Raw genomic sequence first — 15,395 nt, 5'->3', positions numbered from 1 at the left:
TGATCTGCGGCTCCGCTGCTTAGTTCTTCTCACACAAGATAGCCAGGGCAGAAACCTGACCCTTAATGGAGTTAAATTCTAGCCCTGTCACTAAGCCGGACTGCAAAAAGGAAATTAGTAACGGCATAGAAAAAGACATTGGAAACGTTTTAGTAGACTTACACCAGTGATTACCAAGTGTAATGATAAATACATTGTGAAGAGGGTTTACACGCCTTGATCTTGGTCTGGATGGCTGGTTTCCAAGACACCTGACATCCTCAAAACCACGGCTTCAACAGCTATGTCGTGTAAGTAAGTGGCTGTAAATTGTCTGTCCTTAGATTCTCATGCAAAAACCGAGGGAATGCCCACCCGGATGCCTCAGGGACCAGATAGAGGACTGAAAAGTTAACCTCTTTTCTTCTGGAATAAAGACAGATCCTCAAGCCGTGTCAAGAATCATCTGCAAAAAATATAGCCACTGCGTGGGAATTAGTGTGGATTTTGTCTAGATGATAAAGCCACTCAAATTGAGCCCAAGTGTGTAGAACAATCTGCAAACTCTCTAAATTCTCAGACATGGTGGGTGCCTTGACGAGGATGTTGTCCAAATAGGGGATTACCAGTATTCCCCTGGAGCAGAGGGAAAGTGTTTTACCTCACCGAAAGCAGCAGCTTCGATCCCATTCTATCCTGTCTGTAAACTGTAATTTGCTTCCTCCCCTGCCCAGGAGCTATGGTATGAGCCGACCATGTTCCTGCACAATCAGACACTGCCCTTACAGAGTACACAGCAGTGGCCCATTTATGAGATTATTTAAGCCCAGGAACAATATTTTAACATCTCCAATTGTAGAAAGTATTATTATTCTAAGATCTATTGATTAAAATGTACTTTATGTGTGGGACAACTCCTTAAACTCTCTGTGTTACACAGGATGAAATCCTTGGTAATTTCTCCATACACTGACATCGGAGATCTAAGGTACGAAATCTAGAGTCAACTAACTCTGCAGATTATCTTCATGGTGAGTGCATGGGAGTTATTGAAATATCACCCATCATTCTGCTATTGTAATATACAGAGGATTTCTCATCCAGAATATACAGTGGGCTGAGAGAGTGGGTTTAGGCGGGCTTTGCATGTTGCAACATCGGTAACAATGTGTTACTGATGCTGCAGCGATAGTCCCGGCCCCGTCGCACGTTCGATATATAGTGAAAGCTGCCGTAGCGATTATTATCGCTACGGCAGCTTTACACGCACATACCTGCCGTGCGACGTCCCTCTGGCCGGCGACCCGCCTCCTTCCTTAGGGGGCGGGTCGTGCGGCGTCACAGTGACGTCACACGGCAGGCGGCCAATTGAAGTGGAGGGGCGGAGATGAGCAGGATGTAAACATCCCGCCCACCTCCGTCCTTCTCATTGCAGCCGGGAGGCAGGTAAGGTGAAGTTCCTCGCTCCTGCGGCTTCACACACAGCGATGTGTGCTGCCGCAGGAGCGAGGAACTACATCGTACCTGTCGCTCCCCCGGCATTATGGAAATGTCGGAGGCTGCAGCGATGATACGATGACGACGATTTTGCGCTCGTTCATCGTATCATCTAGGATTTACACACTACGACATCGCAAGTGACGCCGGATGTGCGTCACTCTTCGATTTGACCCCACCGACATCGCACCTGCGATGTCGTAGTGTGCAAAGCCCGCCTAAGAATATGCCCCATGTGCATATACACTGAATATGCAAAAACAACTTAATTAATATGTAAGCAAAATTGTTTAGCCCCAACAGAATAAAGTTTCCCAAAGCCACTACCTGAAAAGATTGATAAAGCAACCAAAAATGTACAGGGAAGTGTGAATGTAAAAACGTATAGAATTTTATTGCTTACTTTAACATAACAAACCCAGATTAAAATGGTGGGTGAGCCAAATAACTCATGCAGCTGTCATAGAATAATATACACATATATGCATATTCATGAATGTCAAGGAATAAATGAGTAAAAAAATAAAATCATAAATTATTTACGTGACATATGGATATTACAACATCAACAAATAGAAAAGATGATTAATGCATACTGTGCATAGAGAAGATATCATGGGACAAAGTAGAGGTGCCAACAACAACAAACCCCATACATTGCATAATATAAAGTGCAAATAGTGCATATCAGAGTAAGGTCATATTAAGACTCGCCCAATAAACACGTTTCAGCAATGCTTAGTCAGGGGCTGTTGGTGCGGGTAGAATTCCGAGTATAGAAGGAGTAAATAGCCAATAGCAAAGCTAATAACACAAGTGTTGAATAATTAAAAGAAATAACATACGGCAGGAGATTGTGCACAAGTGGGTATATGCCGGCATATGTGCAATGGAAAATCTGGAAGTGACTGCCGGTCACACCAAACGTCAATGTATTCGTGCTAGATTGCATATGCACAGCCCAAAGCCAATCATGCATCCTGAATTCTGCTCACATGACTGGACCAAAAATTGACGTAATTGCACTGAAGTGCGTATGTACGGTTCAGAGCCAATCATATATCCCAAAGTGACAGTCATGTGACCACTGCGTTAAAACGGGTTGTATATAGTTGTTGCAAAGGAGCGGAATCAAAGAAATTGTCAAGAGGAAGATGAGAGACACCAGACCCAACAATGCAGACTAACCTTAAAGGCTGCTTTACACACAACGATCTTGTTAGCGATGTGACAGGCCCAGATCGTTGTTACGATTTGCCGAGATCGCTCATAGGTCGTTTTGTAGCGGTCACACGTACACATCTCACAAAGGACGCTACATCGTTCAGCGATATATTGTTTGACCAAGGCGGTCGTGTGGATGCTGTTCGTCGTTAGCAGGGTGTCAAACATAGCAATATGTCTGCTGCGTTCCAAACGACAAACAATATTTTGAAACTGAAGGATGTTTCAATGATCAACGATTTTTACCCTATTTGCGATCGTTCGGAGTCGCACGTAGGTGTCACACGCAACAACATCGCTAACGATGACAGAAGTGTGTCACAAAAACCGTGACCCCGACAACATATCGTCAGATAAATCGTAGCGTGTAAAGCGGCCTTAAGGCGGCTATCAAAGCAACCTAGGCTTCCATAACACCTCAGCAGTGCCACAGGCTGATCACCTCCATGCCACGCCGCACTGATGCAGTAATTCATGCAAAAGGAGCCACGACCAAGTATTGAGTGCATTTACTGTACAGACTTTTCAGTAGAAGCCAACATTTTTGAGTTTAAAATAATTTTTTCAGTTGGGCTTATATAATATTCTAATTTTCTGAGATAATAACTTTTGGGTTTCCATTGGCTGTAAGCCATAATCATCAATATTAACAGAAATAAACAATTGAAATAGATCACTCTGTTTGTAATGATTCTATATAATATTTGCATTGCCCTTATTGTATTGAATTACTGAAATAAATTAACTTTTTGAAGATATTTTAATTTATTGAGATGCACTTGTATGGTAAGGAAGACAAAGAATGAAAAAAACAGAAGGAAAGAGGATGAAAGGAAAGAAGTGAAAGATGTAAAAGAACAGTGACTAAAAGGAAAATGCCTGTAAAGGAAAATAGATCATAGACAAAAAAGATAAACATAAAAAAAATACAATTGAGTAGTGTAATGTGTGGAATACATAAAAAGGCATGTGAAAATGCGAAGCTGAGAAAACAATGTATGAATATCAAAAGACTATGTGGAGAGATGTGAATGTGATAAAAAAGGAACAGAATATAGAAATGTGTTAGAGATGAGTGCAACCGTACATGTAAAAAGTATGGAGATGTGTATAACAAAATTATGCAAAGTTGGATGGGTATTACTATAATTGTGTGAAATAACATAGGGAGTGACAGTAAATAGGAAAAGAAATAGGTAAAAGTAAAGGGAGATAGAAAGGTGCTCGCTGTAAAGTAAATCCCATGAAAAACCAGTAATATATATATATATATATATATATATATATACACAGGGCTGCCACTAGGAATTCCAGGGCCCCATACTGGCAAATGTTCGGGGCCCCCTTCAGGCTCCGCCCCAACTCCGCCTCCGCCCCGCGAATCTTCCACAGTCCCACCGCCACTCTTGGAAAAACTTCACTTCTGCACTACAGCCTCACCAATCACACATTAACCCTTCACACTTAAGGCTATGTGCGCACGTTGCGTACAAGCCCTGCAGAAATTTCTGCAGCGATCTGAAGAGCACATGTGCGCTTTAGATCGCTGCAGAAATGTCCGTAGTGAGCGCCGATTCCATGCGCTCTGCCTGCAGCTCCTGCCATAGACAGAGCAGGAGCTGCCGGCAAAGCGCAGGAAAGAAGTGACATGTCACTTCTTTTTGCGCAGCGCTTCGGCAGTAGCCGAAGCGCTGCGCTCTTAGACGCCACGTGCGCACGGCCCCTGCACAATCTCCATAGACTGTGCAGGGGCCGCAGGACGCATGCAGTTACGCTGCGCTACAAAGCGCAGCGTAACTGCATGTTTTTACGCAACGTGCGCACATAGCCTAACACCGTATCACACACGCAGGTATCAGATTTTGTTTTGGCCAAAAGACTTTTTTAAGCCTGCCACCATGACAAGGTAGACTCTTTTGGCAGGGCCCTACTCTAACTTTTTTTTTTAAATCTAACTTCTTTGGTATACATTTATTTTTGGTATATCTATTTTTTTTCAAGGGAATGTGTCACATACAGTTTTTAAACTAAATGAAACCAAATTGTAATAATACTGACTTGTGGATTTAGACCTGACAACCACTTCAAAGGGAATCTGTCACCAGGTTTTTAACACCTAATCTGAGCGCAGCGTAACGTAGGGGAAAGAGATCCTGATTCCAGCGATTGTCACTTATTGGGCTGCTTAGTGTAATTTTGATAACATCACTGGTTAATCAGTAGGAGATTATCATTACAGGGCTACTTGTCATGCTGCAGGTAATCCAGCATATTCATGAGCTCTGTATAATTACTAGATCTCCAGCAGAGAAAACATTGATTTTATCACAATGAAAGCAAACAGCCCAGTAAGTGACACATCGCTGGAATCAGGGTATCTGTCTCTACATTATGCTGCTCTCAGATGGGGGAGCAAAAACCTGGTGACAGATTCACTTTAAGGATCTTTCAGCAGATAGATAGAATCATAGATAGATGGCTAGATAGATAGATACGTGGCGCCCCTGTGGCTTCAGTCACCACAGGGTACTGCACCTCACTTAAGGTGCAGTACTAATCTTGGATCCATAGGAGGTCGGTACCAGTTCCACAACACAAACTCATACACACAACCAGGTTGCCCTCCCCATTGGGGACCGGGCTAGGGTCAGGTCTTAAGCTAGTCACCAAACATGGGGGGCAGCCACCCACTAGTGACAGGGAACCGGGGGAGGAGCAGCCACCAGGGGGAGTTAGGAGCTTACACAACAGAGTGTTATCCAGCAGGAGAAAACAGAAACGGGACTGGTGCGGTTCAGGGTGCAGAGCATTAGAGTGTAACAGACTTCATGTTGTATCACCAGAATATGCAGGACAGGGGGATTGCATGTCCCTCTGACCACTACGAGATCCTGGAGCACAGTGCCACATAGGGTCCAGAGTCGTGATTACAGTCAAGCCCCACAGCGGCCCCGCGTCACCTACACACGGGACAGGAGCTAACACTACACGAACTGGGGTCCCCAAGCAGCTTCAGGCCACGGGGATTTATCTTTAAAGGCGCAACAAGGAAGGGCCCAACGACCACCGTACCGGTTCTAACCTCCAACGGATCCAGGATCGGCTGGGGCCCATCACGGCTGGAACCACAGCAGCTGAATCAGCCTTTTGATTGCCGTCGCCCTGCGCTTTGGCGCCAACGGCCACTACTCTTCTCATCATCCTCCCTGGGGCCTTGCTCCACCTGTGGGGAGCAGAACCATTCTTGCTGCAACACCATCTGCTCCGGAGGACAGCGACAACAGCGGTCGCTAATCCCTGGCCATGTACCACAGGTGGTGTCACAAGACTATCATCCTCATCATTCCCCCATCATCATCCAAATCCCCTTTTACTGTACACCTTGGGGCCACGAAGCCGGGTAGGGCCACCTGTGACATCCCTGACCCGACATCACCAGCCCAGCGACGAGTAACATTTAACCCCTGCGCCATGGGTGCTACAGATAGGAGATAAATAGACAGAATCATAGATAGATAGAGGAATAGAGAGATAGAGAGAGGAATAGATAGATAGATAGATAGTGGGAGGATCACAGCAGGTGGGGGGGACTGCAGGTGGAGGAAGGTGAGAGGTGGGAGAGGGGGCAGCAGATGAGGGAGGGGGGCAGTGGCTGATGGGGGAGAGCGGTGGCAGATGGAGGGGAGGCAGCAGATGGGTTCAGTGGCGGTGGATGGGGGCCAGTGACTCCTGCAGCCGGCGGCTGAGGGGCGGCGGCTGAAAGGAGACCATGTCTATAACTTACCGATCGCTCCCATCAGCTTCCACGGATGGAGTGAAGCTGAGGGGGCGGTCTCCAGCCCCAGATCCACAGTGATTGGAGAGATCGGTCACAAGGCCGATGTCTCCAATCAGAGCTGGGGGCGGGTGAAACTAAGGTCACCCAGCTCCAGCCAGTGATCAGTGCTATAGCTGCACTGATGATGGCTGGATTTCAATGTTTTAGCCATTTTCAATGGCTAAAACATTACAGTGGCTGTGATTGGCTGAGCGGTGTTCGTCAGCCAATCACAGCCTCCTTAGGTCTGGGGAGGAGGAACCACCCCTCCTGAGGTCAGCAGAGAGCCCCTCCTCCCCGAATCTAAGATATTTGCAGCGATCGCAGCCACCGGGGCTCCGGGGCCACGATCTCGCCATGACATACTGGGTACGTCATGGGTCTTTAAGTACCAGGGAGTCATGACATACCCAGTACGTCACAGGTCGCTAAGGGGTTAACACGTTTTCAGGCTCTGTGCGACTGCAGGTGCTGCACCGCGATATGTCTGCCAGTGCAACGTCCCCGCCCCCTGCCCATGGGGCCCGGTGAGCAGAGGAATGAAAGGGGAAGAGCCCGGGCTGTCAGCCGGGTTCCCCTCTTTTCACCGGGCCCAATACAGGAGTCACACTAGTAATGCCCTGATGGCGGCCCTGTATATATATATATATTGTGAGGTAGCGTGGTCGGCTGCGCAGCAGAAGACACGGGATCCAGGCACCAAGGTTCACAGCACACGGTTTAATGTCCAAACAAAAGTCCACAACAGTACACGTGCCTTTCCGGCAGAGAACTCAGGGAGTTGTGATCACTCCCTCACACCCGGCACACCTGCCCTTGTTCCTGTTTCCTTTTAACCCTTCCTTAAGCCTGTAGGGAAACAGCATTAACCCTGGAGTGGAGTTACTTTCTATCATGGAGTGAGCACAACCGGGGCGAGACATAGCGGCCGTCATAGATAACTCCGGTCACAGTCTCACATACCCCCCCCCCCCCCTCAGTTCAAGCGAGCGGGGTTGAACTCCTGCCATCAAACACGGGCCGCGGGACAAGGCATCGGCGTTGCCCAGCAACCTACCGGCCCGGTGTTCAACCGTAAACCGGAAGTTCTGCAGAGAAAGGAACCACCGGGTAACCCGGGCATTCCGTTCCTTGGCGGACCTCATCCAGACCAGTGGAGAGTGATCCGTCACCAAGCGAAACTGTCGTCCCAGCAGGTAATAGCGTAGGGACTCCAAGGCCCACTTGATCGCCAGGCACTCCTTCTCCACTACGCTATAATTCCGCTCGGGAGGGGTGAGCTCCCTACTTAAGAAGGTGACGGGGTGTTCCTCCCCCTGAACCACCTGAGACAGCACTGCCCCCAGGCCGACCTCCGAGGCGTCAGTCTGTACTATGAACTCCTTCCGGAAATCAGGGTTTACAAGAACGGGCTGTCCGCACAGGACCCCTTCAGGGCCCGGAAGGAGTCCTCGGCCTGCGGAGTCCAGCGCACCATGACGGACTTCTTGCCTTTGAGAAGGTCCGTCAAGGGGGCTGATAGTCCCGCAAAATCTTTTACAAACCTCCTGTAGTACCCCACGATACCCAGGAAGGTCCTAACCTGCTTCGTGGTCAGGGGTCTAGGCCATTTCTGGATCGCCTATACCTTGTTAATTTGGGGCTTAATCACTCCTTGGCCTATCACGTAACCCAAGTAGCGGGCTTCCGTGAGTCCCAACGCACATTTCTTGGGATTGGCTGTCAATCCGGCTGTTCGAAGCGCGTCTACCACCGCTTGTACCTGTTCCAAGTGGGTCTGCCACTCGGAGCTGTAAATAATGATGTCATCAAGGTACGCTGATGCATACGCCTGGTGGGGTTCCAGCACCAAGTCTATCAACCTCTGGAACGTGGCCGGAGCGCCATGTAACCCAAAAGGCAAGACAACATAGTGGAAGAGACCCTCCAGCGTAACAAAAGCGGTTTTCTCCTTGGCAGAGTCCGTCAGTGGCACCTGCCAGTACCCCTTGGTCAGGTCGAGCGTGGTGAAATATCGCGCCTGTCCCAGCCTATCAATCAGCTCATCCACTCGGAGCATGGGGTAGAGATCGAACTTGGATATTTCGTTCAATCTCCTAAAGTCATTGCAGAACCTTAAGGAGCCATCGGGTTTTGGTATTAGGACAATAGGACTAGCCCATTCACTCCGGGATTTTTCGATGACCCCCAGGCGTAGCATTGTCTTCACTTCATATATATATATATATATATATATATATATATATATATATATATATATATATATATATATATATATATATATAGATATATATATATATAGATATATATCATCTTGGGGCAGTCCAACAGATGATTGTACCTTGCCACAATTGACATTATGGGAAGAAACCCTGGCCTGGAAACAATTATCTATGAGGGGCTCTTGGTAGATGTAGCATATATATATATATATATATATATATATATATATATATATGCTACATCTACCAAGAGCCCCTCATAGATAATTGTTTCCAGGCCAGGGTTTCTTCCCATAATGTCAATTGTGGCAAGGTACAATCATCTGTTGGACTGCCCCAAGATGCATCTCCATGTAGGATCTCCGGTAAGCAGTAAGAGATGGGCCAGTGTTGGCTGGATCCATTCATATCCAACAAACTAATGAAACTATGTAACAGGTATGTTTAGAGCTATAAATTGCAGGCCCCATTACTCCACCGCATTGGCATGCACTTCTCTTCCTCTCCGCTCTAGAGTTTTTCCATCACATTATGATTGATAGTAATCTGTGTGAATATTGTAGCAAGATGAGTGGAACAAATGACAACATCCACAATGTGATCATGCCACATAGATAGCCTCATACACTGGATGTGACAATAAGGTCAGGGAAGGAAGGTGCAGCAGGCACACGATACAGAGAAACAATTACAACTTACATCTTCATCATGACACTGGACGACACAGGGACGTCAAGCCATGAAATAAACAGAAGTCAGACAGTAAGCATTATAAACACACACAGCATTACTAAATAAATATATTCAATATATCACAAAAGTGAGTACACCTCTCACATTTTTATCTAAATGTTATCTTTTCTTTTGAACAACACTGAAGATCTGACACTTTGATACAATGTAAAGTAGTCAGTGTACAGCTTGTATAACAGTGTAAATGTGGTGCCCTCTACATAACACACAGCCATTAATGTCTAAACCGCTGGCCACAAAAGTGAGTACATCCTAAGTGTGAATATTTTGTATGGCCAATATTTTCAAGCCCTGCCTTAACTCTCTCGGGCATGGAGTTCACTAGGGCTTCACAGGAGCCACTGGACCTTCTTCCATCCTCCATGACGACATCACTGACGACATCACTTGGGATGTTAAGAGACCTTGTGCTCCTTCACTTTCCGTTTGAGGATGCTTCACAGATGCTCAGTAGGGTTTAGGTCTGGAGACCTGCTTGGCCAGTCCAGCACCTTTACCCTCGGTTTCTTTACCAAGGCAGTAGTCGTCTTAGAGAAGTGTTTGGGGTCATTATGTTGGAATGCTGCCCTGCAGCCCAATTTTCGAAGGGAGGGGATAATACTCTGCTTCAGTATTTCATAGTACATGTTGGCATTCATGGCTCTCTCAATGAACTGTAGCTCCCCACAGCCGGCAGCACTCAAGCAGCCCCAAACCATGACACTCCCACCACCATGCTTGACTGTAGACAAGACACACATGTTTTTGTACTCCTCACAAACTGCTGCCACACACGCTTGACACCATCTGAACCAAATAAAGTTTAACTTGGTCTCATCAGACCACAGGATATGGTTTCTGTAATCAATATCTTTGCTTTGCTTGTCTTTAGCAAACTGTGTGCGGGCATTCTTGTGCATCATGTTTAGAAGAGGCTTCCTTCAGAGACAAGTCATGCAAACCAATTTGATGCATTAAGCGGTGTATGGTCTGAGCACCGACAGGCTGACCAAACACCCCTTTCACCTCTGCAGCAATGATGGAAGCACTTGTATATGTTTGTTTTCAAAAGACAACCTCTGGATAGGACACTGGGTACACGTACACAACTTCTTTGACTTCAATGACAAGGCCTGTTCTGAGTGAAGCCTGTCTTGTTAAACCGCTGTGTGATCTTGGCCACTGTGCTACAGGTCAGTATCAGGGTGTTGGCAATCTTCTTACAGCCCAGGCCATGCAACAATTCTTACAAAGCAACAATTCTTATTTTCAGATTCTCAGATTATTCTTTGCCATGAGGAGCGATGCTGAAATTCCAGTGACCAGTATGAGTTTGTGAGCGATTACACCAAATTTAATACACTTGCTCCCCATTCACATATGAGACTTTGTAACACTGATCAATCACATGACACTGGCTAGGGAAAATGGCTAAGGCCACTTTCACACATCCGGATTTTTGCTCGGCGTTCTGCAGAAAAACCGCAACCGGCTTTTGTAACGCCGGTTGCGGTTTTTTTTTTGCATAGACTTACATTAGTGCCGTATTGTGCCGCAGGGGCTTGCGTTCGGTCCGGTTTTTGCCGCATGCGGCAGATTTAGCCGATGCCGCGGCCGGATCGAACGTTCCCTGCAACGTTTTTTGCTCCGGCAAAAAACACCGCATCGCGCCGCATCCGGCCGCTGCGGCACATTTCCCAATGCATACCTATGGAGGCCGGATGCGGCGCGATGCGGAAAAAAACGCATCCGCTCGCCGCATGCGGTTTTTTCCACTGCGCATGCTCAGTAGCATGCCGCAACCGGAAAAAAACGGACGGGCCGCATGTAAAAACTTATGCAAAGGATGCGGTGTTTTCGCCGCATCCGTTGCATAGTTTTCACAGCCGGATTGAGCCGCAGTGCTCAAACCGGATGTGTGAAAGTAGCCTAATTGGGTATAGTTTGGTCATTTTTACTTAGGGTGTACTCACTTTTTTTTGCCAGTGGCTGTGTTGAGTTATTTAGAGGGCACACCAAATTTACACTGTTAGACAAGCTGTACACTGATTATTTTACATCATATCAAAGTGTCATATCTTTAGTGTTGTTCCATGAAAACACACAAAATATTTATAAAAATGTGATGGGTGTGCTAACTTTTGTCATATACTGTGTGACATGATTATTACTGATTAGATCTTCTGTGGAGGTTGAAGAACAGGAATTCGGACAATCTCTGAGCAGCCAAATCTATATGAGGCCTTCTTTTCTGTGACAAGGTGTGCTTGTGTGTGTCTGTATATAATATATTGAAACTGCAACACCAAGAAGGAAAATTCGAGGAATTAAGAAAATCACAAGATGATAGACATGATACTGCTATGCGAATGATGAAAGAATGGAAGCTAAGGCTATGGGTGCACGATAAGTATTTGGTTGCAGAAATTTCTACACCATTTCTGCATCTCTTGGGGTTTTTTTTAACGCAGTTTTAGGCTATGTGCGCACGTTGCGTAAAAACATGCAGTTACGCTGCGCTTTGTAGCACAGCGTAACTGCATGCGTCCTGCGTCCCCTGCACAGTCTATGGAGATTGTGCAGGGGCCGTGCGCACGTGGCGTCTAAGAGCGCAGCGCTTCGGCTACTGCCGAAGCGCTGCGCAAAAAGAAGTGACATGTCACTTCTTTCCTGCGCTTTGCCGGCAGCTCCTGCTCTGTCTATGGCAGGAGCTGCAGGCAGAGCGCATGGAATCGGCGCTCACTACGGACATTTCTGCAGCGATCTAAAGCGCACATGTGCTCTTCAGATCGCTGCAGAAATTTCTGCAGGGCTTGTACGCAACGTGCGCACATAGCCTTATTGCTTTCAATGGTGCAAAACAGGCAAAAACGCAGAAAGAAATGACAGGCTGCAGATTATTTTCTGCACCAAATGTGCAAGGAAAAAAACTCAACATGTGCACTGTACTTCAGGTTTCTCATTAACCTTGCTTGCCGTTTTGTGACAAAACTGCGCTAAAAAACGCATAAAAAGAAGGGAATTTTGTTACTTACCGTAAATTCCTTTTCTTCTAGCTCTTATTGGGAGACCCAGACGATTGGGGTATAGCTACTGCCTCCGGAGGCCACACAAAGCACTACACTAAAAAGTGCAAGGCCCCTCCCCTTCTGGCTATACCCCCCCGTGGTATCACGGGTTCTCCAGTTTTAGTGCCAAAGCAAGAAGGAGGAAAGCCAATAACTGGTTTAAACAAATTAACTCCGAGTAACATCGGAGAACTGAAAAACCGTTCAACATGAACAACATGTGTACCCGCAAACAACAAAAACATCCCGAAGGACAACAGGGCGGGTGCTGGGTCTCCCAATAAGAGCTAGAAGAAAAGGAATTTACGGTAAGTAACAAAATTCCCTTCTTCTTCAGCGCTCTATTGGGAGACCCAGACGATTGGGACGTCCAAAAGCTGTCCCTGGGTGGGTAAAGAAATACCTCATGTTAGGGCTGCAAAACAGCCCTCCCCTACGGGGGTGTCACTGCCGCCTGCAGGACTCTTCTACCTAAGCTGGCATCCGCCGAAGCATAGGTATGCACCTGATAATGCTTGGTGAAAGTGTGCAGACTGGACCAGGTAGCTGCCTGGTACACTTGTTGAGCCGAAGCCTGGTGTCGTAATGCCCAGGACGCACCCACGGCTCTGGTTGAGTGGGCTTTTAGCCCTGAAGGAATCGGAAGCCCCGCAGAACGGTAGGCCTCTAGAATTGGTTCTTTGATCCATCGAGCCAGGGTGGCTTTAGAAGCCTGCAACCCCTTGCGCGGACCAGCGACAAGGACAAAGAGTGCATCGGAACGGCGCATGGGCGCCGTGCGGGAAATGTAGAGTCTGAGTGCTCTCACCAGATCTAACAAACGTAAGTCCTTTTCATACCGGTGAACCGGATGAGGACAAAAGGAAGGCAAGGATATATCCTGATTAAGATGAAATGAGGATACGACCTTAGGGAGAAACTCCGGAATGGGGCGCAGCACTACCTTGTCCTGGTGGAACACCAGGAAGGGAGCCTTGGATGACAGAGCTGCCAGCTCAGACACTCGCCGAAGCGATGTGATCGCAACGAGAAACGCCACCTTCTGTGACAGGCGAGAAAGGAAACTTCCTTCAGAGGCTCGAAAGGCGGCTTCTGGAGAGCAACTAATACCCTGTTGAGATCCCATGGATCTAACGGCCGCTTGTACGGGGGTACGATATGACAGACCCCCTGTAGGAACGTGCGCACCTTAGAAAGACGTGCTAGACGCTTCTGAAAAAACACGGATAGTGCCGAGACTTCCCCCTTAAGGAAGCCGAGCGACAAGCCCTTTTCTAACCCCGATTGCAGGAAGGAAAGAAAAGTAGGCAATGCAAATGGCCAGGGAGACACTCCCTGAGCCGAGCACCAGGTTAAGAAAATCTTCCACGTTCTGTGGTAGATCTTAGCAGAGGTGGACTTCCTAGCCTGTTTCATGGTGGCAACGACCCCTTGGGATAATCCTGAAGACGCTAGGATCCAGGACTCAATGGCCACACAGTCAGGTTCAGGGCCGCAGAATTCCGATGGAAAAACGGCCCTTGGGACAGTAAGTCTGGCCAGCCTGGTAGTGACCACGGTCGGCCGACCGTAAGATGCCACAGATCCGGGTACCACGATCTCCTCGGCCAGTCTGGGGCGACGAGTATGACGCGGCTGCAATCGGATCTGATTTTTTGCGCAGTACTCTGGGCAAGAGTGCCAGAGGTGGAAACACATATGTGAGCCGGAACTGCGACCAATCTTGCACTAAGGCGTCTGCCGCCAGAGCTCTGTGATCGCGCGATCGTGCCATAAATGCCGGGACCTTGTTGTTGTGCCGAGACGCCATTAGGTCGACGTCCGGCACCCCCCAGCGGCGACAGATTTCCTGAAACACGTCCGGGTGAAGGGACCATTCCCCTGCGTCCATACCCTGGCGACTGAGGAAGTCTGCTTCCCAGTTTTCTACGCCCGGGATGTGAACTGCGGATATGGTTGCTGTGTCCTCCACCCACATGAGGATTCGCCGGACTTCCTGGAAGGCTTGCCGACTGCGCGTCCCTCCTTGGTGGTTGATGTATGCCACCGCTGTGGAGTTGTCCGACTGGATTCGGATCTGCTCTCTTTCTAGCCACTGCTGGAAAGCTAGTAGGGTAAGATACCCTGCCCCGATTTCCAGAACATTGATCTGAAGGGTGGACTCCTGCTGAGTCCACGTCCCCTGAGCCCTGTGGCGGAGACAAACTGCTCCCCACCCTGACAGACTCGTATCTGTCGTGACCACTGCCCAGGATGGGGGTAGGAAGGATCTTCACTGTGACAATGAGGTGGGAATAAGCCACCATTGCAGAGAGTCCTTGGCCGTCTGGGAAAGGGAGACTTTCCTGTCCAGGGAGGTTGACTGCCCGTCCCATTGGCGGAGAATGTCCCCTTGCAGTTGGCGCAGATGAAACTGCGCAAAGGGAACTGCCTCCATGGCTGCCACCATCTTCCCTAGGAAGTGCCTGAGGCGCCTTAAGGGGTGCGACTGGCCTTGAAGGAGAGACTGCACCTCTGTTTGCAGTGAACGCTGCTTGTTCAGCGGAAGCTTCACTATCGCTGATAGAGTGTGAACTCCATGCCGAGATACGTTAGTGATTGAGTCGGTGACCGATTTGACCTTGCCAAATTGATGATCCACCCGAAAGTCTGGAGAGTCTCCAGCGTAACATTCAGGCTGCGTTGTCATGCCTCGAGGGAGGGTGCTTTGACGAGTAGATCGTCCAAGTAAGGGATCACCGGGTGTCCCTGAGAGTGCAAGACTGCTACCACTGCTGCCATGACCTTGGTGAACACCCGTGGGGCTGTCGCCAGACCGAATGGCAGAGCTACGAACTGAAGATGGTCGTCTCCTAT

The 15,395-nt window shown here is 48.0% G+C and overlaps 1 protein-coding gene across 4 annotated transcripts in view; it reads right to left on the bottom strand.

Moving 5' to 3' along the window:
- ARMC9 (armadillo repeat containing 9) overlaps nt 1-15,395 on the bottom strand; it is a 294,215-nt gene that overhangs the window by 136,320 nt on the left and 142,500 nt on the right. For 3 of the 4 annotated variants that reach the window (XM_075340394.1, XM_075340396.1, XM_075340395.1), the window contains exon 10: nt 9,439-9,453. The exons of the other annotated variant lie outside the window; for it this stretch is intronic. In XM_075340394.1, the coding sequence (XP_075196509.1) occupies nt 9,439-9,453 (15 nt within the window). The remainder of the gene's footprint in view (nt 1-9,438; nt 9,454-15,395) is intronic. 4 annotated transcript variants of the gene reach the window in all.

The sequence above is a fragment of the Anomaloglossus baeobatrachus genome, chromosome 3 (genome assembly GCF_048569485.1).
Source record: "Anomaloglossus baeobatrachus isolate aAnoBae1 chromosome 3, aAnoBae1.hap1, whole genome shotgun sequence".
NCBI classification, from domain to species: Eukaryota; Metazoa; Chordata; class Amphibia; order Anura; family Aromobatidae; genus Anomaloglossus; species Anomaloglossus baeobatrachus.
Note: the sequence above shows the minus strand (reverse complement) of the source record. Positions and strands in the feature narration are given on the sequence as shown.